This window comes from Rhyacophila brunnea, unplaced genomic scaffold, assembly GCF_057557595.1.
Source record: "Rhyacophila brunnea isolate RB1 unplaced genomic scaffold, BYU_Rbru_1.0 scaffold_24, whole genome shotgun sequence".
Lineage (NCBI taxonomy): Eukaryota > Metazoa > Arthropoda > Insecta > Trichoptera > Rhyacophilidae > Rhyacophila > Rhyacophila brunnea.
The window spans coordinates 8,795,625-8,820,005 of NW_028232904.1; the positions used below are offsets into that span (position 1 = coordinate 8,795,625).

General features: G+C 36.7%; 1 protein-coding gene across 1 annotated transcript in view; it reads left to right on the top strand.

Annotated features, from left to right (window-relative positions):
• The window catches only part of LOC147068995 (putative multidrug resistance-associated protein lethal(2)03659), a 107,212-nt gene that overhangs the window by 75,797 nt on the left and 7,034 nt on the right, over positions 1–24,381 (top strand). The window contains exons 6-18 of the mRNA XM_085951224.1: positions 658–880; positions 1,107–1,263; positions 1,962–2,164; positions 6,877–7,306; positions 7,828–7,970; positions 8,164–8,316; positions 9,708–9,901; positions 11,892–12,077; positions 15,504–15,703; positions 17,208–17,344; positions 17,893–18,119; positions 20,890–21,040; positions 22,939–23,169. Coding sequence (XP_085807350.1) covers positions 658–880; positions 1,107–1,263; positions 1,962–2,164; positions 6,877–7,306; positions 7,828–7,970; positions 8,164–8,316; positions 9,708–9,901; positions 11,892–12,077; positions 15,504–15,703; positions 17,208–17,344; positions 17,893–18,119; positions 20,890–21,040; positions 22,939–23,169 — 2,635 coding nt within the window. The remainder of the gene's footprint in view (positions 1–657; positions 881–1,106; positions 1,264–1,961; positions 2,165–6,876; positions 7,307–7,827; positions 7,971–8,163; positions 8,317–9,707; positions 9,902–11,891; positions 12,078–15,503; positions 15,704–17,207; positions 17,345–17,892; positions 18,120–20,889; positions 21,041–22,938; positions 23,170–24,381) is intronic.

Genomic DNA, 24,381 nt, shown 5'->3' on the forward strand with positions numbered 1-24,381 from the left:
ATCTTTTTAATGTTTTCAGATACATTATTAATTAATACAGTTGAAATTGTAAATTATCAAAAATAATTCTCAAATTGCAAGCTTCGTATTTTTTCACTAGGTTCTCTGTTGGCATATATGATCCCCCTTAATATAATATATATTTCTTTTTTGTTTTGTATAATAAAAAAATCGGTTGTGCGGCCCGGTAGGAAATCTCATTTTTAGAATCTGGCCCGGCTGCTGAAAAGGTTGGCCACCCATGCTCTACATTCAACGTGTGTCGTTAAAAATCTGCGGCCCGTCAGGTACTGCCATAGTCATTTCGTGAGGCATAGAAAAGGTTGCAATTCATCTCTCATTTTGTGTTCTATAAGTTCTGTTTACATGTTAACTAGAACCATCATTGGCTCTCATGGAGTCCATAGACTAAAATGTAATGCAAACTATTACGCAATCATAAATTTTCACCCAATGTTTTTGTGGCATTTTCAGACATCATGCTTCATCAGAAACATCATGCTTACTTTTCAAGTAAGTTATCATATTTTATGATACTGCTTGTTTCAAAAATTGGGCACTTGAGTTGGCATTTATTTCAGATATCGACTCATAAAATTATTTAACTTAAACAATTTTAAAAATAAATAAAATAGCGTATCATTTTCACATTTACAGTCCCTCAAACTGTCAAAAACAGCGCTGGGCGAAACGACAGTCGGCCAAGTGGTGAATCTCCTTTCAAACGACGTGAATCGCTTCGACGTGGCAATCATCTTCCTGCACTACCTGTGGATCGGACCGGTCGGCACCATCATCACCACTTACCTCATGTGGCAGGAAATCGGAGTGTCAGCCGTGGTCGGGGTGGCCTTCATGCTGCTCTTCATACCCATGCAAGGTGTGTATTAGTCATATAAAAATGGTCTAATAAATAAATAAGTCCCGCATTTATCGTTTATTTTTTGGGTCCCTTGAAAAACGTAGAATCGGGGTTTCGCTGTTACAATATAACAAGTAATGCTTATAACGAGCAGATTCAGTCATCTTCCTCGTACTAACCAAGTTCGACTGTATTTACCTCACAGCACAGCACTACTTAAATAATTATCATTTACACTTTCCAGCATGGCTTGGCAAGCGCACATCGATACTCCGCATGAAGACTGCCTTGAGAACTGACGAGAGGGTACGGCTCATGAACGAGATTATCAGCGGGATCCAGGTCATCAAGATGTACACATGGGAAGACCCGTTCGCCTCCCTTGTGGACATGGCCAGAAGGTGGGTCACTTTTTCTTATTGGAATTGACAGCTTGCATAAAACATCCAGTTACCAGGTTTAATCAATTAATATCATCATCAGGCGGGTAGATCCACTGCACTCTTTTCGATAACTAGTTCTTCACTGTCACGTACATCTGCTAAACTAAGTTTGTCGATCCCACTTGTTTTTCCGGCCTATTGCCATTTTATCGGCGACCGCTATCGTTTCTTTTGTGGTCTATCACACTTTCGATGAGTGGCGAGTATTAACATATTTTTTTTAATACATACTGCCAATGATATGACAAATAAAACTGTAGGTTATGTTGATATGTTCAATTCTTTTTTGACGTTTCTATACAAAATTTTGGGGTTCAGGTGGAGCAACCATTAATATCCGAATTTCACCGAGCATTGAAAATAAGAGACGTATTTCATACGACAGGCCTACCAACTTAAATTTTTGCCATGTTACGAATCACCAATAATTATGGTAGATAACCGCCTTGTGTATGGAATTACCTCTGTGTTAATTTGGACCAATAAACATAACGGAAAAGTGTTACCGTGTTAACAGTTAGCATAGCTCTGCAGGAGGTCTTTTGGGTCTTTTGCAAAGACAACAATGCTGTCCTTAAATCGCAGGGACTGGGGTATTCACCGTATTTACTTTAATAATACAATTTAATATAATTTTCTTCCATTTTGTTTTCCAGACGCGAGATCAAGGAAATCCGAGCGACTTCCTACATTCGAGGTGTGCTGATATCGTTCATAATGTTCGTCACACGCGTTTCACTCTTCCTGTCTCTGTTATCCTACGTTCTACTGGGAGAGTACATCACGGCGCAACGTGTGTTTGTGGTCACCTCGTACTACAATCTACTGAGGCAGACCATGACTGTCTTCTTCCCACAAGGTAAGCCAAAACTATATCTTCGACACTTCGATTTAATTTGTCATATAAAATAATAAGTATATAATTTAATTACAAGCATTTGTTATGCTTTTAGTAATCATATCACTCAGCATTAAATGAATGACACAGTTTAATATGTATGTTTTGTTGTCAAAACAAAACAGTAGAGCGATAATAATTATCAGCATTTCCTCAATCATAACTAGATCAGTAGGGTCTGTTATGACTTGGTTATTACGACAATATCTCTTGTAATAATATATATGTACTGCATTTGTATTAATTGGAAGGACAATGCATCCGTCACGGGACGCACTACTAATGTCACCAGTGTTGCCAACCGTACTTTAATTATAGTACAATACTATAATTTTGATTCTGCAAAAAATGTAAAATACTATAACTTTACGCCAAATATGCCAAAATAGTATAATTTTAAAGGATTCGAGCCTAAAAATGTTCCTGTACTATATTTTTTACAGAAATACTATAATTTTTACGCCTTTGTACTATAATCAGCATAGAAAAATATGGCAACACTGATTGTCACGACTCCTTCACTCGACATAGTTAACCATCACTCCATTTGAATCAAGTCTCTTAGTTCATTAATATAATCATTCTCATGATCACATCGATCTCACCAGTACATCATTACCCGCGATTATAATCTCAGACTGTCATCTTTATTAAAATATTATTGTATTGTTGTATCGATCAAAAACTCTCCTCCAAATATCCACACAACCACCTTCAATCTCATCCACATCATCTACCGCCAAATGCTCAACAAACAGTGACATAAGAATGATTTTAATGGAAGATATGGGTTACTCTTCAAAGATTACTAATTATAGTTATAGGTAACCCTCGTTCATCGCGACCCAGGCAAGTGCGAATTCGTTATATCGTAATCGATTTCTAATAATATTTTTTTGTCGATTGCCGCTGTTCCCGCCTGGCTTCCAGTAAACAGACTTATACCAAATAAATAAATGTAAACAGAACAGAGTTATGAAACAGTGTATATACAACTTTTGCCACAGGATCGATAACACACAATATAAAAATATCACATAAACCAAGGGTCGGCATCATGCCCAAGATTTCGACTTCTAAAATATAGAAGAGAGTATTTTTAACGCTCCGTCTTTCAAACAGAGCAATCTATACAGGACATAATAATTACTCTGGTGACCACACGAAATTAAACAACATGACACAATAATATCTTACATAATTGCGATCCCAATTTTTCGAACAATCTAACAAGAGTCTAACCACTTTAACCCCACACCTATTTCATTCACTGTCATTAATTCTTAAAGATGCACTTAACTAAGACCAATACAATTTAACCTAACCTAAAGTTTCAAATTGTACTGGAATGTTTGTTGTGCCTATGCGTAAATTTGATCGTATTCTGGGTGCCTTTTTGTGTAATGATTTATTAGGACGCACTCCCTAAAAGCCTAAAAGAACTGTTAATGTACATTTTAAACATATTATATTGTTTTCGCGTTCAATGCAGAAATACGAAAAATCTCCATGCTCCCCCTATCAAAATTTCATAGTTAACTAATAAATTCTGAAAAAAATGAATTGCTTAAAATAAAAAAATGCACATAGGTAATAAATACTATTTACAATTTTACTTTCGTAAGTAAGTACCTACCTATGTATAATAAATATTATATTAGATGTACAACTCGGAAAAAAAATAGTGCGATCCTTATGCTTGATGTGAGCTGCAAAGAGTTTTTATGTGAGGACTAATTTGGTCAATTTTAATCTTAAATCTCCACAGTTTGTGAAAAAAACGATTTTTTTCGGTAACATATGATTAACCGCGCTAAAGCACCGCATTCAACTAAATATTATGATGGGAATGGCAACAGTAATTTTCGCGAGAAGTCATGGTTGCAATATAAAAAAAATATTTTCGAAAATGCATTTTTAACAAAAAAAAATGTACCAAATATTTAATGATTTGCACATTGCCCCGCAAAACATTCAAATTGCCCCCCGGTGGGGCGTACACCCCACGTTTGGAAACACTGGATTAGTGCATACCGATTATGTAACATGCGGTATAAATAAACTGAAATTAACTTTTAACAGAACTGCTCACAAACAATATATTTTTGCACTGGGGGGTTACCCTATTTGGCCTATTTCAATACACAATACTTCTTTTGTTCTTAGCCTAACTTAAATTTTATGTCTTACTCATAAAAAATGAATATGCATGGCGACGATATACAAAAAAAATGTGCTAACTAATAAATACATATTTATTTTGTTTGGTAACTATTTTATGATGTTTAAATACGGTATTTCGTATACTTGTTATAATTATTTTAGTATACCTATCTATTATAATTAAATACTATAATGTTCCTCAGAAATAAAACATTATAAAGGAATCACACAGAATAAGTAATTACAATCATATTAACGTGATGCTATAAATGTGAATAATGACAATTTTAATTGAATCTAAAAGAAGTTTGTGTTTCGATACCTCACTAATCATCTAATACTGTCAACTTCAGTTTTCCCTCTCCACTAAACACTTGCAAGCGGAATGATTTTGTTTACTGAAAATTCTGTGGACAATTTCTAGATTAGCGTAACTATTTGAGCTCGTAAAGTTGTTTCATCAAATTTAATGTTCAATGAGCTACTGCTGCAGCTTTTTTAGTCAAGAGTACGCAGTATAAAAACGAAAAGTATTAACGGCATTGTTACTTACCTATGTTCTTTTCTAGATTGAAAATTTCGTAATTTGAGTTAGAATTAGAAACATACGATTTTTACAAAATACTTATACTGGGTGGGAAATGAACCCACCCGCAATGTTGTACTTTCAATAAAGATTACTACATTCTTAATTCTTGTGCATTATTTGTTGAAGAAAACATACAATGATGTTCCTGAGGTAAATGCAAAGTGTGTCAGTATTGTAGAAGGTTGTTCACTTTACAGGGATCTGTGAACCTTTACTTAAAGATGGTAGCAAAATATGGTCTATTGCCGTGTGTACGTCTGACAGTTTTTGTAGTTGATTAATTGCACCGCCTTAAAAGACAAGGTGGACAAAGATTTTGATTCAAAAATAGATTGTGTACAATCTCTATATACCAAAGTACGATCAAGCACAGCGATTATTATAGAACAGGTTGTATCAAATTTTAATATAGGAGTATCAAGTATAATATACTGTTCGCTATACATCTTTAATTCACTTCAAAATTTATTTTGAGTTGATTGTATGATGAATAGATATCGAATCGATGTGAAGTTATTTCTTACCAGTTGGACCAGCTTGGGAAACTTCTTCCGCACCTCTGTGCCAAATGTTGGAAGTCAGAATTACAATTTTAATAAAATTATATATTAAATCTTAAGTATAAGCAATTATTTTGACAAATATTTTTCATTTATGTCAAATCTCGAGTTGAACATGTTCTTGTCAGCCGGCTTTTAGTGCAACTACATAAGTTTTATGGTACAACAAATACGTATATTCAATATCAAATACTTGCGAATATGTTTTAAAAAAGATGATTTCGCTTTTTTGACAGAAAAAGTTACGTTTTCCACACCTATACTCTCGGATCCAGTGCTGTTGACATAAATTTTTGTTCAGACAAATTAATTTTTTTACTTTAAGAATTTTGCAGTTTAATATATTATATTGATAGACACGAATAAATTTTGTGGTTTGAATACTTTTTTTGTTACCCCGTCTTATCTGTTATGCGTCATGTGTTCACACTCGACTTTGAAAATTTCTTCATCGATACGTATCTCTGTCTTATTCCTTCATTGACTTATGCAATACTGTAACATGCGTTAGAAAAGGACCGACGTGTATAATTGTGACATACCATATAGGACAATTTTATTTAAAATACTCTATTTCACCTCTCATTTCATAAATAGGTTTGAATTCTGGGCATGGTGCCGACCTCTGAATAAACTCACACATGTATTAACAAGCCACAGATCACTTAGACTTAGAGCTAAAAAAACTAAAAAGATTCAAACTACGGGATAATGACTGTTTTCCATGTGATGGCCTCTCAATCGATTTGGCATGTCATCAATGACTGCCCAATACTAGAAAAGGACCAATGAGTTATCAGAGCTCTGTGCAGACAACACAATTATGAAATTTACATCCAAAAACCTCACAGAAAACTAAATTGCTACATAAAATATCTTCACCGGTTTTATGCCTTCAGCGAGTTTTCTCGCTCTATCGAGGCCGTGATCGACAGGAGGCACATACAAATTTCGCGAGTTATCTCGTCCGACTATAAACTCAAATTACTATCCACTGTCGATTGATTTGCATAATCTAAAAAATTAAACACACAGTGACATCTGTTTGAATAATTATGAAATACTAAGTCACAAATTATCGGTATTACAGCGATTTTAGTAAGAGTTCCGCTCTACATTCAGCGTGTTTTGTTAAAAATCTGCGGCCTGTTAGATACTGCCATAGTAATACCGTGAGGCATAGAAAAGGTAAATACTGGCCATAAAAAAATTAACAAATAAATGAACGAACATAGAAACATTATGGTGCCAACTGCAAACTCCTTTTAAAACATATCTCTACGTAATGACAGAACCACCTTGTACAAAAAGTAAGGTTATGGTTTTTAATAAATTTTATTAAAAAATATATTTCATTTCAGGAATATCCCAAATGGCAGAAGCCGGCATTTCAATACAACGTCTCCAGAAGTTCATGCTGTATGAGGAGACCATCAAACCTCTACCGACACCGGAAGACCTAGCCAGAATCTCTAAAGACATGCAAAACGGCAAACCAAAGGATAAAACTGAGCGCTTCCTAGACGATGATCCATTGGACGCGACCAATAAGGGGATTCCTTACATAGACGGCGTGGACAATGATCATGTTGACATCTCGAGGAACGGGAAGTACCGAAACTTGGACGAAGAGGAGAGCCGTGAGGCTATGGACGATGTCACCAGGAACGCAGCCGCTTTGAAGATATCAAGAGAGAGTGGGATTTTCTTGAACAAAGTCACCGCTAAGTGGACTTCGGAACAGACAGAGAACACCCTGAGTGATTTAACCATGAAGGTGTCACCGGGAAGGTTCGTTTTGCTTGTTAACTACTTGAATCGTACTAGTCCACTTTTGTTTGCGAGCAATTTCTCACGTGGACAAATTCACATGTTTCTTCATAAAACTATTACTGATTAAATATGGCGATATTGAAAAAAAATTATAATTACTGTAGCAATCACACATTTCGGTGTTTATGTTATCAAAACAAATCAAAGTTGCGATGGGCAGTTGTCAGCAGACTTCTCAATTATAACCTATTTCAACAATGACTATTGCGATTTATGAAATTGCAACCTAGATAGACAATGGACTCTTTTAACGTATTGTATAGTTAGTCGTATATATAGCGAAGGACGATGGTGGAAACGGTCACTACTCATTCGACAATTGGTCAAAATAAAAAAGGAATGCATAGATGTCGACGTCATGTAAAACTATGTAATTATTAATGATATAGTTGAGTTAAGCGGAATAATAAATAACATGGCAACTTCGCTTTTGGCTATTGAAGGCACTACATACTATCTATTACTTTTTCTCTCGACAGTCTTGTGGCGGTGATAGGCCCAGTTGGTTCCGGTAAGAGTTCTCTGCTGAACGTTATCCTCAAGGAGCTCCCCCTGGACAGCGGATCGGTGGAAGTGAACGGAGATATTGCCTACTCGTCACAGGAGCCTTGGTTGTTTGTCGGTAAGATTCCATCTTCCGGTGTGTTTATTGACATATTTCTGCTTAATATACGAATAAATAAGTGTTTCTCAAACTGGGTGACGCACAATTAAATGACTCTACCCAATCATATTTGTCATTTCGGTATATTATGGAAAAAAGATAATATTATGTAAGTCAGTTGTCAACCGCTCATGATTATTTCTCATTCCAGGCACTGTCCGTCAGAACATCCTGTTTGGAGCGCCAATGGAACGCACCCGTTACAACATGGTTGTGAAGAAATGCGCCCTTGAGAGAGATTTCACTCTCTTCCCCAGAGGAGACAAGACCGTCGTTGGAGAGAGGGGAGTCAGCCTCAGTGGAGGTAGAGTCGATTAGCTTATATGTTTTCTGTTTGGACACGTTCTGATAAGAATGTATTAAGCCGATACTTCAGTGAAACGGCAAATAATTTTCAACTATACGGCGCGAAGAAAATTTGGACTCGCTGGCATTCGGAGAACGAACGTCGAGGTGTGAATACGTCAATTTGTCTCGTGATGGCGACGGGGGTATTAATTCTTAAATCGTGTAAAGATGACTAAAAACGCTACCCATTTACTTTAAAAAGAAAACATGTCAATGAATATATTATTATTGTTACTAATAGAACAATAAACAGATCATTAAATGGACACATGTTGGATTTATATGACAAATTATATTTCGGTCGGCATGCGTCATTTGCACCCGCAATCCGCGCATCGCCTAGCCACGATCTTTTTAGACCATGCCTCAATTGAGGTATAGCCTTAAGTGAAATAATCACCATTAGAACCACCACATATCTCTATCAAAAGTGATCGCTATACAATTTGGTTACCTACTGCAAGTATATGGCAATCAGTGGAAGGTACATGGTAATGGTATGGGGGGCTTGAACAGATATCCATAATAATTTATTATTGGTTTTTAAGGCGGCGGGAGAGGGCGAGATAAACAAAATGACATTTACTCCGTCTACTACTTATAGCTTCACTTCACAGTACATTCCCCATACCCAAATACTCAACACTTTGAGAGTCTTGCAATAAACACACGGCCTTCAGCTATAACTACGAATGCTCACCTACTAGTTATTGGGACTGCTTGCATCCACGAGTGATTATCGAATGCGTGGCGTAACGGTTCATAATTATTAGGATTGTTAGTGTTTGTTTGTGTCGTCTGCGCTGTATTGTATTTTAGACATGCCGAATCAGAATATTAGAGCAAACATTAGATGCCTCAGATGGTTACACCAATATGTGACATCCACTGACACAGGCCTTGCGTGCCATACAATTGACAGCCAAGTCATCAGGCAAAGAAGAAGTAGCAGAATTAGTATTCCATTAAGTAATTTGTATTTTTTTCATTCCTGGGGGGGTCCAGTCTCAAAACTACCCCACTTGTCTGGTCGGTGATAATTTCATGTATATTGTACCGTATTTAAATTTTAATGATTCCAGGTATTTGTAATTCAATGCATGGTCACAATAATAGATTCGTTTTCTTCAGATAAAGTATACTGCTCTTCCCTTACTGCAGATATTACACACAATAAATTAGATGTAACTTCATTTCCCTTTCTCTATCTGCTGAATGTACAATCACTGATTGATACATACCTATCATCACGCCAACTCAGAAAACTATGATCATTTAAAATACGCTGTCATTTAACTAACTTCGGTGAATGTTACCCGTTATTTGTAATGACTATCTTCCTTCCAGGTCAGCGAGCCAGAATAAATTTGGCCCGTGCCGTCTATCGGCGATCAGAGATTTATCTCTTGGATGACCCACTGTCGGCGGTTGACGCCCACGTAGGCAGACAGCTGTTCGACACCTGCATAGCTGGATATTTGAGAGGAAAAACGAGACTCTTGGTCACTCATCAGTTGCAGTATCTTAATGAAGTGGATCATGTAAGTATTTTATGTCTCTAGGTTCTCTCTCGATCCAGATTTCTATCTGATCAGTGACAGACAGAATGTCAAGAATGTTGACAGCATCAAACAACGAACCTCATAGGCACTGAGGTCTCAATACATCTATGTAATTTTTTCAAAGCCTGGGTGTTTCTGTCAAAATGAAAAGAGATAAAATTTACTTAGAGGTACACATCTTGGGCAGCGGCGAAGGGTGGAGGTAGGCTATTAAGATCCGACATAAATAGTGCGCAAACTTTATCAGTCAAACATATTTGTTTTCATTGAAGTAAGGCTACAATTTGTAGATAGTATTTGTTAGTTTTTTAAATTCAATTAAACCCTGCCTAATCTAAGCTATAGTAAGATATGAAGAATATTTGTTATCGATTATGGTTTAGTTTTTCTTTTCTTTTATTTTCCGACCATGTTTGATCCTAATAAGATCAGCGGCTAGTGGGTGAACATAACCACAGTCAAAGTCTGTGTAGAGAAGGGATTTCCAACCCTGTGCTCGTTGGTGCAGGTGCATTTGAGCACTTTTGTTGCGTCTACGGACTTATTTGTTTATTATTTTATCATTATGCAACCATGACCATAACAAAATCGAAATACTGTTTTTAAAAAATCAACTACACATGATTAGGTACATCCGACCATGTCCGATCCTAATAAGATCATATGGGCCTCCACAGAGTGGAGGTTTGTATTAACAGATTTTGTTTTTACGAGAAATTGATGTCAGCCACTTGCTAAACCTATTAGGTCCGTACTCTGACTCATACACAAATTGAAAAGCAATATGTGTATTTGCCAGACCCAGGATTCGAACCTGGGACCCACGACATTATAAGCCGACGTGTAAGCCGCTCGGCCATCGTGGGGTCCTATTAGAAAGTCCTATTGGATATAAGTTGGAATAGGATGGTTTAGTTTAGACAGGGCTTAATGGATTTAAAAAAAACTAACCAACACCACCTATAATATGTATTCTTAATTTCAACGAAAACAAATAAGTATGACTGAAAAAGTGTGTACTATTTTTATCGGATCGCCCATAGCATACCTAAACCTTACGGTTTGGTTTAGGTAGGGTTTAATTGATTTGTCTCAAAACTTGGGTGTTTTTATGATTGTTTTTGTTATTGGGCGGCATGACCCGTAGTGTTAAAAAGTAAACAAAAACCCTACCGCAGATGCCTATCGACGGGTCATACCCAGTATTTTCAAAACTTAGAATAGAGTTGATATTTTACAATCAACTCTATTCTTGAAGCTACACCATCAGAACGGAAACATGCGGCATCTGCTTCTGATTTATATCTGAAAGTGAATAAATGTAAATGAACATATTATATTGGGGTACTGCCAGAAGTTGGTAAGTCGATAGTTTAGGTATTTAGTGTTAACAATGGATTATGTGTCTATGTATAAATATGTTTGCTAGAAAAAAATCAAGGTCATCTGATATATAGAACATGCATATAAAAAGCACAAAGAAATTAACATTATGCCTGATTTTAGAGAGCATGTCAAACTTTCAAATTGCAATTGCTCCATGGCATGATTCTGAGACTTTTGAGAAGTTTTGCCAGTAATTAAGGCTATACCTCAGTTGAGTCATGGTCTAAAAAGATCGTGGCTAGGCGATGCTCGGATTGCGGGTCGCGGGTGCAAATGACGCATGCCGACCGAAATATAATTTATCATATAAATCCAACATGCATCCATTTATTGTTCTATTAGTAACAATAATAATATATTCATTGACATGTTTCTTTAAAGTAAATGGGTAACGTTTTTAGTCATATTTACACGATTTAAGAATTAATACCCCCGTCGCCATCACGAAACAAATTGACGTATTGACACTTCGACATTCGCTCTCAGACTGCCAGCGAACTCAAAATTTCATCGCGCCTATAGTTGAAAATTATTTGCCGTTTCACTGAAGTATCGCCTTAATGTATGATGACTTTTCTTCCAGATAATAATCCTGAAGAACGGCGTAATCGCGGCAGAGGGCACGTTTGAATCGCTACAAGCGTCGGGGTTGGACTTTGCGGAGCTGCTCAAGTCGGAGGAGACTCCTCAACCAGAACTGCTATCAGAGCCTGAAGATGGCAACATGAACAGCAGTAAAGACCTCGTCAGGCATCTCAGTATCAACTCTGTAAGCTATATTTGTATACATAATTTTGAAGCGCCTCAGAAAACATACTTAGACAAAAGGTAGACCAAATGGGACTCGAACCTCACATTTTTCACCGCCCATGTGAGTGCTCTTATCCCACCAAATGACTTGCGATATAGTTCTACCTAATATTTATGCCAAGGAAAAGTAACCAGGCTAACACGGCTTATAGATGGTGCCAAATTTATTTATGGCATCTTTATACTTGCGTATACTAATTAAATTAAATAAACTACTTTTTTATTCAACGAATAATCAACAAGATTTGAGAATGTAACATTCTTTATTGAACATATATAATTTGGCAACATCTATATATATTCTATTGACCACGTTCGATCTTAACACTATACGGTCCGCGAATTTTTGCGACGTACCTACACCAATATCCGGTATTTTTAAATGAAAATCAACAAATTTCGATCACGAAGTTAAAAATGCTATAACTTTTGAACCTATTGATATATTTCAATAAAATTTTCAGAAAATACTTAAAATATATCAATGCATCAAATTGTGTCATTTATTTAACACTTGTCAACCTCTGGCCCGCGTTCCATAAAGGTAAAGTATATAATTTGTAAATTTTCGTAAATTGTTTATTATATGTTATTAGATTAGTTCAATTTGTTAAATATAATGTAAAGGAAACAGCCTATTGATATAAAGCAATCACAATATATTATTTTTAATTAAAAAATGTAATAAAATATTCAAATACAAAATGTTTTACACCGCTATAGAATACGTATCAATTCATTTTTAGCGCTACTACTCATATCTCTGATTATCAAATATAATAAAATAACAAAGACTTCACACAAACTGTGAGTGTTTAAAAATAAATGCACATTCATTCCCGAACGAATACTTATTTAGTGATTTATTGGTTTTACGAGTTTTATGGCTGAGGCCTAGCGATAGAGGCAGTGCAGTGGCGTGCATATTTTCGCGTAAATTTAATTAAATAAAATGCACGCATATACATTCCCACCGCTTATTACAATTTGGTATTTTTGTAGGAATCGAGACAATCCAATAACAGTGCAGAGGCGTGCGTAAAAAAATCATATAACAAAATCTAAGAGCAATAAATTGTAAAACAAACATCCATATTCCACAAAAATATTTGAATCAACACTCAATCTTATGGATACCTTTAGATAACTGGCTAGGCATGAAATAATTATTGGCACATAATAATATAGTGTACGAGTAGATTTAAAACAAATTAAACACTAAAACTAAATTATTTGAAATAGTTTATAAAACTATGAATGTAAATGAACTAACAACTAATACACTTTTTTAAATGATACGAAAAAAAGCAATTACCAATATGTAGATGTAGAGGTACTTTACACTCTTTGGACATGTAAATAGGTTCTTTTCGAAGTTTATGTGAGGAACACACTTTACACTTTCTTCTTAAACGTTTATTAGTTGCGGAAATCCCCGGAAATATTTGATGTTGTTTTACACTGCCAGAGAGTCTTTGTAATGAAGTAGGTGAACTGGTTTTATGGGTTGAATCTGTATCAGAAGATGTAGAAGGTGCATGCGTTTCCGCAACATCAATTGATTCAGATGTCTGTATATCCTCGATCCAAACTTTATGTTCAACAAAAAATCGTGAAATTTCATTTTTCATTATTAGTGAAATGTAAATAACGCAATATTTGAAAAACCGCTTACGTGGAATAAGTGGATTTGTCGGCCAATAAGAATGAGTCGCTTTTCTGACAATGCCCATTATTATCACCAAACCGAACCACTTTTTCAACTCCGACATGGTTATGTCCACACATTTTTTAGATTTAGCTTTAGGACTTAAATTATCAGTGTCAAATGTTACTCTTGATAATCCTTCAAATGGGTTGTTCTCTCTCGGCGGATCATCATCGTTCCATCATTGTCGGCCTCAGTTTCTGAATCCTCAGAATCACTCGCGAAATCTGTTGTACGTGGGCGTGTTATCAAAGGAGCAAATGAGTCTGTTTCAATATCACTAAAATCTTAGATATCTTCACAGTCACTGGGAATATCTGACATACAATCCGCATAGTTTTCCTCTAAAAACGATTGGTCCTCCATTTTAAAAAGTTTTTTTGGAGATAAAACTAATAAAAAATATATATCCTAGCTAAAATATACTTAGATTAATTATTTTTTCAATGAAATTAGTGCAACAAATATAAATAATAATAGCTATTATTTATGCAGTTACACAAGCAATAACCTCCCGAAAAAAGCGAACGAAAATAACGCGATACAAGTTCACATTTATAACTGTTCTCATTTTCAAGTTAAAATTTCTATCATGGATGATGAAGCATGGTGGACGTTTCATGGGTAGTAAACCATTAAAGACAAAATATCAAATAGCACGCAATTTCATAGCTAAAAATCGCGTTCATTTTTTTTAAAAAAGAATGCAGGTTCATAAATGGTTGACTGACACTGAAAAGGGTCGACAATTAAATTTCGAAGTTGAAGTGATGACACTGGAATATAACATTGAGTGTTTATTACCTTTTTTTGTTTATGTCTCGTGATTCACCCGCCTAGAAACGGGCTTGTAACTAATTAAAAAAATGGTATAGGTACAAAAAAATACTGAATGGTATTACGTCCGCCATCTCTGTAAAAACACCGAAATATTTTTTTTTCCATCGTGATTTTACTTCTTGCACATGTCATTCAACCATCTGTCGATAGATCTTGCAACCAAATATTAAATTTAATATTTATTTTTCACAGTAAAGATATGCGTAAGTTAAAACGCCACGTCGGCGTCACCGGACCGTAACGTTCGGCTTGCTAAGGACGCCAATGTGGTGTTCCCGGACCGTAAAGTGTTAATAGGATCATAATATGGGCCTCCATAGACTTTAGGTATTTACAGATTTTTTTGTTTTTACGAGAAATGGATGTCAGCCACTTACTCAACCTATTAGATCTATTCTCTGACTCCAAACACAAATTGAAAAACAATATGCGTATTTGTCAAATCCAGGATTCGAACCTGGGATCCACAACATAAGCCGACTCGTAAGCCACTCATCCATCGTGGGCATCCTATTAGAAAGTCCTATTGGATATAGGTTGGAAACATAAGTATTAGAAAAATGTATTAAGTTGTGTGACTATTTGTTAATTTAATCGTAATAAATTTAGGTGTAGGTGGCTAAATTGGTAAAGTACATTGACTTGAATTCGATGGATGTTTGATTCACGCCCATCATCAATTTTTTTAATTGTTTTAACATCATAACCGAAAATACCTTATACAAGTTTATTATGTTCTGCTTCTAATGGCAGCTCCAAAAACTAAATGGTAAGTAGTTCACTTTCTGGTTTGACGGGTGTACAATAACTAAAGATCTACTCTGATATCTACTTCAGGCAAATTCTGTGGAAGAAACAATAGGACTGGAAGATGACGATGACCAGGCTGAGCAACGGAGCAAGGGTGCAGTGGGAGGGAAGGTGTACGGAGACTACGCCCGAGCGGCCGGCTCCTTCACTCTGCTATTCATCATGTTCTTCCTGGCTGGACTGTGTCAGTTCTTGGCTTCGGGATCCGACTATTGGACCAGTTATTGGTAATCTTAATTTCTTACCTCTTGACTTGCTAAAGTTGAATTATATTAGTCTTTTCATTTCAGTAACATTCGATATGTTCTAATGAATTTTAAATTCTGCCTATTCTCTGAAGGCTATACCTCAGCTGAGGCATGGTCTAAAAAGATCGTAACTATGCGACGACGAATGAAATATAATTTGTCATAGAAATCCAACATGCCTCCATTTAATGTTATGTTTATCGTTATGTTACTAGTAATAATACATTGATATACTACTGGATGAATCATATGCTTCTTAAAATGACGCCCGATTTTCAGCGAGTCGGCCTTTGTTAAAACTTACTGAGTAAGCCCGGTCTAGCTTGCATCTTACTCTAACTAATAGTCAGCGCATGACGACTTGCTCTGTCTGTTTTGCGTTGCAGCCACCCTTAGGTTCACTATTCCAAGAATGCAAATTTAGTTTTACAGCCAGGGCAATAAGGGTGAAATTCGGGAATCCATGTTAACGGTCTTAACGCATTATACCTACAAGGAAATATTATAAGATGATATTCGTTATATCTTTTGTGGTACATTTTTAAAATGACACTTGTATGGGAATTGCTCATCTAGTAGTATATCAATGTAATAATAGTATATTCATTGACATGTTTTCTTTTTTAAGTACATACGTATAGTTTTTTAGTCATCTTTACACGATTTAAGAATATCTTCATCCGACGCCATGACAAAACAAATCGACATGCGCACACCTCGACTTTCAGTCTCCGATTAGCGAGGAGTGAGAAATTTCGTCGCACCTACTGTTGAAAATTATTTGCCGTTTCACTGCAGTACGCTCTTAACCAGTAACAAAGAGTGCCTACTGGAGTGAGAGGTAGGCTATGGGTATATAAACTATCAAAATAGTCAAAAGGCTTTCCGATGAATGTTTCTCTCGGGGATGCCTCAAAGGGATGCCCGACTGTCACAGGAAAAGAAAATCAGTTTCTTTAACATTTAACAAACAAAGACAGTTAGCTCGCTGGACAAAGATGGAGCATTATGATGGAGGGAGAAAGTGTGTCACCGGGTATAAACCTACGTGCCCTTTTATAAACAATAAGTTACTGCAAGCACGTTGAAATACATCACACAGTTTCACTACATATTATATATTTTAACTGGCTAAAACTAAAATTCTATAGTCGGCAGCACCCTGATGTCTTCATTTGGTAATATTATATTACCTGTTGCATGTTGTCTCCTGTCGCAGCCACAAAGTTTAAAAGCCTAACATCACCTAAGCCTCGTAAACCTGGACATGACCCTGAAAGAATTGCTAGCTAGATGGAGCTATCTATCAATGACTGCCGTAAAGTCATATAAATAATTGAATATGATATTATCTAGGCTAAACTAAAATTAAAAAAAATAAAATTAAATATATAATAAATAAATAGTCTAAAATAAAATTAAAAAACTAAAATTGTCCTAAAAACTGCTGACCTAACCATCGACTTCTTTACTATATTTCCAGGGTAAACATGGAAGAAGAGAAAGTGAATGCTTCTATAGTGCTGTCCGGAGAAAAAGCTTCTACGAGTCTCAGCGATATCCTCGTCTCCAACGACGGATTCAACCTGTCCCGAGCTGACTTCATTTACATCTATACTGGTTAGTTGTCTGAAACTGGTTAAACCCTGCCTAAACCAAACCATAATGCTAGTGATAGGCTGTGGAGATCAGACTAAAATATTGCACACTGTCAGTCATACTTATTTGTTTTCATTGAGCTAAGAATACAAATTGCAGATGGTTTTTAAAATTCGATTAAACCCTGCCTAACCAAACCATAATAGATGAAAAATATTCTTCTATAATTGCCGTTAAATCATACATAATTTTAGATATTTTATAGATTGAAGAACATTTTTTATCTGTCGTCTATTATGGTTTGCTTTAGGCAGGGTTTAATTGTATATTAAAAATAAACCAGTACCATCTGCAATTTGTATTCTTAGTTCAATGAAAACAAATAAGTATGACTGACAAAGTTTATTGTGCACTATTTATGCCAGATATCTACTGTCTACCTCCACTCTTCGCCACTGATAAACGGTGGTTTATAACTGTCATGTTTCAATACGTCAATACAGTTAAAGCTTAGAAAAGCCTCTCCGTGGTGTACCCTATGGATAATATTTGATTGTTACCTTCTTCAGGCATCGTGATACTGCTGGTGATTGTGACCCTGGCGAGATCTTTCATGTTCTTCTCTCTGGCGATGCGCGCCTCCACCAACCTGCACAACTCCATGTTCCACTCGGTGACGAGAGGCGCCATGCGCTTCTTCCACACCAACCCTTCAGGCAGGATCCTCAACCGTTTCTCCAAGGACATGGGGTCAGTTGATGAAATGCTGCCCAGTGCAGCTATCGACGTCTTACAGGTATCCTATTATTTAAATTTAAACTAATGAATATTATATCTTCTTCTTCTTCTTCCACCCTGTCATGTCCCAACATTGAGGCATAGGGCAAGCACAAGTTGGCGCCACTTCCCTCGGTCCATCGCCAACTCCTGCGCCTCCCGCCATGTCAGACCTGCAGCACGTAGGTCGCTTTTGTAGCATTGCTGCAGGGTGAGGGAGGGCCGGCCACGACGACAGAAGCCTTGAGGCTGTGCCACAAGGGTACGAAGTACCGCACTCTTTGGTGGCATCCGGAATACATGTCCCAGCCACGTAAATCGTCTCTTACTATACTATATTATAAACATATCACATTAGCGTGGCATTCGATAGATTTAACAGAAGGCAAAACATAATCGGCGTGCTGAAAAAGTAGCACTGCAATAGGCTACATGTAAGTGCAGTTGATTAATAGCAACCGTAACAATAATCACGTTTGCCCTGCCTAATTGCATCACACTAGAAACTGTCACATCTGTGCATGTTCAAGGTTAATTTGTTTCACTATTTATAATAATAAAATTAGAATGTCTCACTGCCTGTCCATTTATGTATTCAGTTATACTCATAAACTAATGGACCAATGTTGCGTATCATCAGCCAGGTTCGATCTACTGCTAGATGATGGGCTCTCCTAGATCATTCCACTCTTCACAGTCACTAGTTTTTTGCATCCATGTACATCCAACTTAATGAGCTCTATCCAGCAGGTTTTAAAGCATTATTAGCTGGTGACACTTGGAAATTTGTAAAACGCTTCAGTCACATGATTTTTTTCTAATATGCATGTTTCTTATCCACGGCCGATGGCCTAGGCGGCTAAGGCATCAGCTCATAATATCGTGGATCCTAGGTTCTAATCCTGAGTCTGGAAAATACACATTCTTTTTCACTTGTGTGTGATATCAGAGTATGGACCTAAAAAAATTCCATGCCCGAAAGGAAAATGGAGATTTTAGTGTGCCAAATTAAACATAATGTATATATACATATGCCCTGGATAGCTGAACCTTTACCATGTCGGCTTATAATGTCATGGGGTAATCCCATGGTTATATGTACATAAATTGTACGTACTGATACCGGGGAAAAGGAACTCACGTGTATCTAGGTAGATGTCCAGATCTGGTACCACTTCAGGTTGGAGTTTATGTGTGACATCATGACAAACAGGATAAATAATAACACAGAAACTTTTGATTTGACAGTTTCCCCGAGCGGAGACGTTTAATTACATTAAATTATACAAGTTTGGAACACAAGGGTTCAGCATGACTGAGATAAAGTAACGTTAAATTGACGGAGGTTACGCAATGCATGTCGATGGCTAGCGGGCCCACGGCATTCAACTGGATCACACTTCACTTTGCATTTTATTTCACGTGGACGTGTTAACACAATGGCGAGATTGACGTCGGAGCACTTTGTCGGAGACGCGATGCGTGTTCCAGGATAATTATGAGAATTAATATTAACACATTATCGGTAAAAGGGATATACTGATTACAATTTAGGGAACGTATTATCCGGCTTATCTTGACAATCACACCGCTGCCCGCAAAAGCGGCGCGTGCCTTTAGGAACGATTTCCCCGCCTCCGGTATATTTAGGGGTTAGTTGCCAACTGAATATTTTTTCCAAAAAGCCTGTTGGTTGGTAAGGAGACGGGGGACGGACCGCCACGGCTGTGGGGTGAGGGGAAGCCGTGCGGCCGAGTCGAAACCTAACGGTGATTTTTTTGTCGTTTCGCCGGCGGGCACAAGTTGTTTTTGCCCATCGAGGGTGTTATAATTTACTTAGCCTTGTCAGAGGTTATAAACTTTCTTCAGGGGAGCCGGATATTTTTGTTGTTAAATTGTTGATTTGGAATTTGAAAATTGTCGCGCACCAGGGTTTTTCTTCGTTTGGTAACAGTACATATTATATTTCACTGTAGCACAGTTCGCCGTGAGCTTTTTCTTATCGAAAAGAGATGACTGTATACTATATGGTTATCTCCATAAGCAATGAGATGAAAAAATTACCTGTTGTTCGTGGAGCATTGCAGACAGTAATGTTTCAATTTTACCTAACCTAACCTAACAAATAATCCAATATATTGGCTAAATTTGTTTGCCGCTGGCTTCCTGTAAACCGACAAGAACCGTGTTTTATTTAGACATGAATTTTATCTCAGTACTATACGACCCAAAGAGGTTGGTCATTCTTTAATATACGACCATATAATTCCGATACAACATTTCACGGTGAAGTATGATACGGCGAACTGCATAAGTACAAATTTCCGGACACGGAATCTCATATCCGGTAAAAATTACAATTTCAATGTGTGTTTGCACCAGAATATGAACTCAATAGGTTGAACAAGTGGCTAATATCCATTCCTCGTAAACTGTTAATACAACCTCCACCCTGTGGAGGCCCATATGATCTTCTTAGGATCGAACATGGTAAAAAAAAAATGTTTGTTCAAATAACATTACATTCTTAAATTTTTTAAATTATTATATTTAATATAACACAATTCAATACAACCTCCACCCTGTAATACCCTGTAAAATGAAAACTGAAAATTCTCAAGAAGTACCATTGACTGTACAATTAATAGCGGCCATCATAGTCCAATACATAAAGCACTGGCTTCTCATTCGGGACCTTCAGATTTGATTCCCGGTGAGGTTACAATTCATTTATGTTATTTTATCAAAGTTTGAGATGAAAAATAAATTATGTTATTTATTCATTTCAGATTGGCTTGTCTCTGATTGGTATTGTGATCGTAGTGGCCGTGGTCAACTACTGGCTGATGATACCCACCATCGGCGTTGGATTCATCTTCTATTTGCTCCGGATTTACTATCTCGCCACATCCAGGAGTGTCAAGCGGCTAGAAGGAATTAGTAAGTTGCATAATATACTTGTTGATAGGGTTATGTGTTCGGCAACGGAAATCCTTACCAACAGCCTCCGATCGTTTACGTAGTACAATGTAAGGTGATGTTAATCTTCAGTAAAGTTGTTTAATTTTCAAGTTGAATGAAGATGTTTAGAAAAACCTTCTACTATAAAGACTGAGCTTAGGTGTACGGCCTGATTGGACAGCGCTCGGCGGGGCGTGAGCAATTCAAAATGACAACAACGCGTCTTGTTTACACTCGGCAAATGAGGTTGGCGACAGTCAGCACTTTTACGTGTAAACAGTAAAGCTATTATCACGATGGTTGAATTTATATACTATTGGTGCTAGTCAGTAGCGGCTGGCCTTAGAGGTCAAATAGTCAATGACCTCCCAAAAATAAATATCTTACAATCTATATACATTATACAATGTCAATTATCTCCTATATATTATTATCTTACGCCTTTTCCCGTTTTGGCGAGCGATTGTAACGTGACGCACACTAATGTATATGCACATGTATCTAACCACCATAAACACACACGTATCTCAACTCTCGCAGTCATTCGCTGCTCGGTCAGTTTCATGAATGCCGAGATTCATATTTTTTAATAATATTTCTTTCTCTCTCATTTTTCATATGTGAGACAGAAAGAAAGCACAAAACACGCCTTTTTTTTCATATTGTTTTATCGCTTGCATACACTAAATTTTGGTCATTGCTGAAAACGAGATGGCTATACTATTTTCAATATGTAAAATGAAACAGAATGATATAAAACATCTAAACAAATATTTCAAGAGTTTTGTTCTGTGGTACAAGGTCTCATTTAAGCGGTAAACCTTTTTATTCTTATTTGTTATCGCTTATTATTTCAAACTGACCATTGTTGTCTGAAAGTTTCATATGTTATTAATTGTAGTTCAGTTTAAATCCAACCTTTGAGTAAAACCCATCGACTGCATTTTCTGTATTTAAACCATTGTATACAAGTTACCGATTAAAATGTAATCTGCTACCTATATTAATCATAAAGTTACCTTCTAATAAGATCAGTGGAAATATAAAAAGTGTTTATATATAAATTATCCCGCCATTCCATAACACTAGGTATTATAATGGAGTTTTTATTAAAATATGTTTGATTGTTTTAATCGTATGTACTTAAATAGTATTAAGTACAACAGTTATTAGGTGTATAAATGTACACACAACGTTTGGTTTTTGACCTAATTTACAAAAAATTATAACGTGTTGGGTGCAATTTCGGTTAACGATGAGTTGACAACGTGAAAAATGGAAACTTTTTTAAGGGTAAGTAACCTACCTATAACAATTTCTAGCACTTCTTCTATAATGTATAAAAAGCTAATTTGGAATACGTCTTTTAAGTATACAACGAAAAGGCAAATTAAAATAATATATTCAAAATTGACCTACTCCGTTTTCAGGCTTAAAGCCGCTAATGGTGCTAGTACATCCGCTAGTAAATTCATGCACGTGTACAGGCGCTATTAAATTCAACTTTTTGACATTCCACACATTTCACATAGTGCCGTATCCAAGCAATTAGCTTTAAATATCTGTGGAAAGATACTTCCTCGTCAGTTTCTTGCGTTTTATGACCTGACCGTCATCAGCTTCAAAGGCTTGGTCCATAGCAACTGGCTTTCGCATTTCTCTTTTATTAATCTGTTTTGTGGGTATGACAAATACTGTTTTTAAATTAGAACAAATAGGAGGCTTTGTGTAGCTAATAGATGTCTCCATCAGTCAGCCCATTGCTACTGTGTCACTAATTTCTTGCTTGTCAGTGGTACGATTTTGGTGCATATTGACCTCTATTCGCGGCAGCACCAAAATTTCAAACCTTCGTTAAAACCTGTTTTTATTTGCAGCCCGAAGTCCTGTATTCTCCCACCTGAGTGCGTCTCTCCAGGGCATGACGACAATTCGAGCCTTCTCCGCGCAGAAAACACTGGAGAAAGAGTTTGACTCTCACCAGGATCTACACAGCTCTGCGTGGTACATCTTCATTGCCACGTCAAGAGCTTTTGGACTGTGGCTGGATGTCATCTGCGTCGTCTACCTCGGCCTTGTTACACTGAGTTTCCTCGTCATGGATTCTGGTGAGTCATGAATATTCACTGTAGATATACCAACATGAATCATCTGCTGTTTGAATTTGGAACTGACCTTATAAATTTTAGCATGTGGCGCCCACTAAATGGACACCTTATATTGATAAATGTATAGTCACTTTCATTACAGTCTATCTGTCAGTTGGTTAAATCGGACATGCTGTCCCTTTCTTTTGACCTATGTAACAACCATACTTTACGGTAGCGAATCATGGCACCTTATGAATGCTCAGAGCATCCATATACTGAGCTCCGAAAACAGACGTTTGCGACAGACGCTGGGTTTGCAGAGTGGTATGACTTTAAGAGTAACGAGAAGATAAGAAAACACACAATGCAGCTTCTCATCACTCTGAGAGTGAAGAGGCGACGTTGGACCTGGCTCGGCCTCGTGCTACAGGCTTGCCAACCGGAAGGCCCCTAAATACCATCTACAGAGTATACACGGCGGAGCTACGGGATACTGGTATGACCTGGAATGATAATGAGACTGGCTAGCGACAGGGATTCTTGGAGACGCCGCGTGGTGTCCATATGCTCCAACTAAGGGGCAGATATGACCGAAGAAGAATTAGTGAATCACGTAGTTATAACTATAAATTCACGACCTTTAGCAATTCATTTTTTCTAATTGCTCTAACTATCACAACACACCTCAAGAACACCACAAATAATATTACTTCGTATTGACAAATAATGTTGACATTAGGTTCTTATTGGCTTTTGCGGGAGGGACGTGTCAAAGCAGGACAGCTAACTGTCATTCTAATTCAAATTGACAATATTAACTAAGTTTTTACAAAGTTACTATATTATCTATATTACAGATAGAAATGGACAATTTATTACACTCTTCAAATTTTGTAATACAATATAACCCCTATTTTACGTTTTTAAGGGACTGAAAAAAAAAACCTAATTGGAGGGAAAATGTAAAAGGGGGTTATTGAAAAAAAGAACATTTTATTAAAATGTAGCCAAAGTAGTAATGGGTATTCCTAAATTTCGGGCCAATGAAACGCGTGAGCCAACGTGTTTATTCACTTTTTCGAGAATGTTCCTTTTCTCTTGCACTGACAAAGCTTTCCATTGGTTAGACATTATGTGTTTGAAAGAATGAGGACGTAAAAATGAATAATAATCGAACCGAAAGCAATATGAAATAAATAAACCGCGAACTTGTAACTTGTAAGACTGATG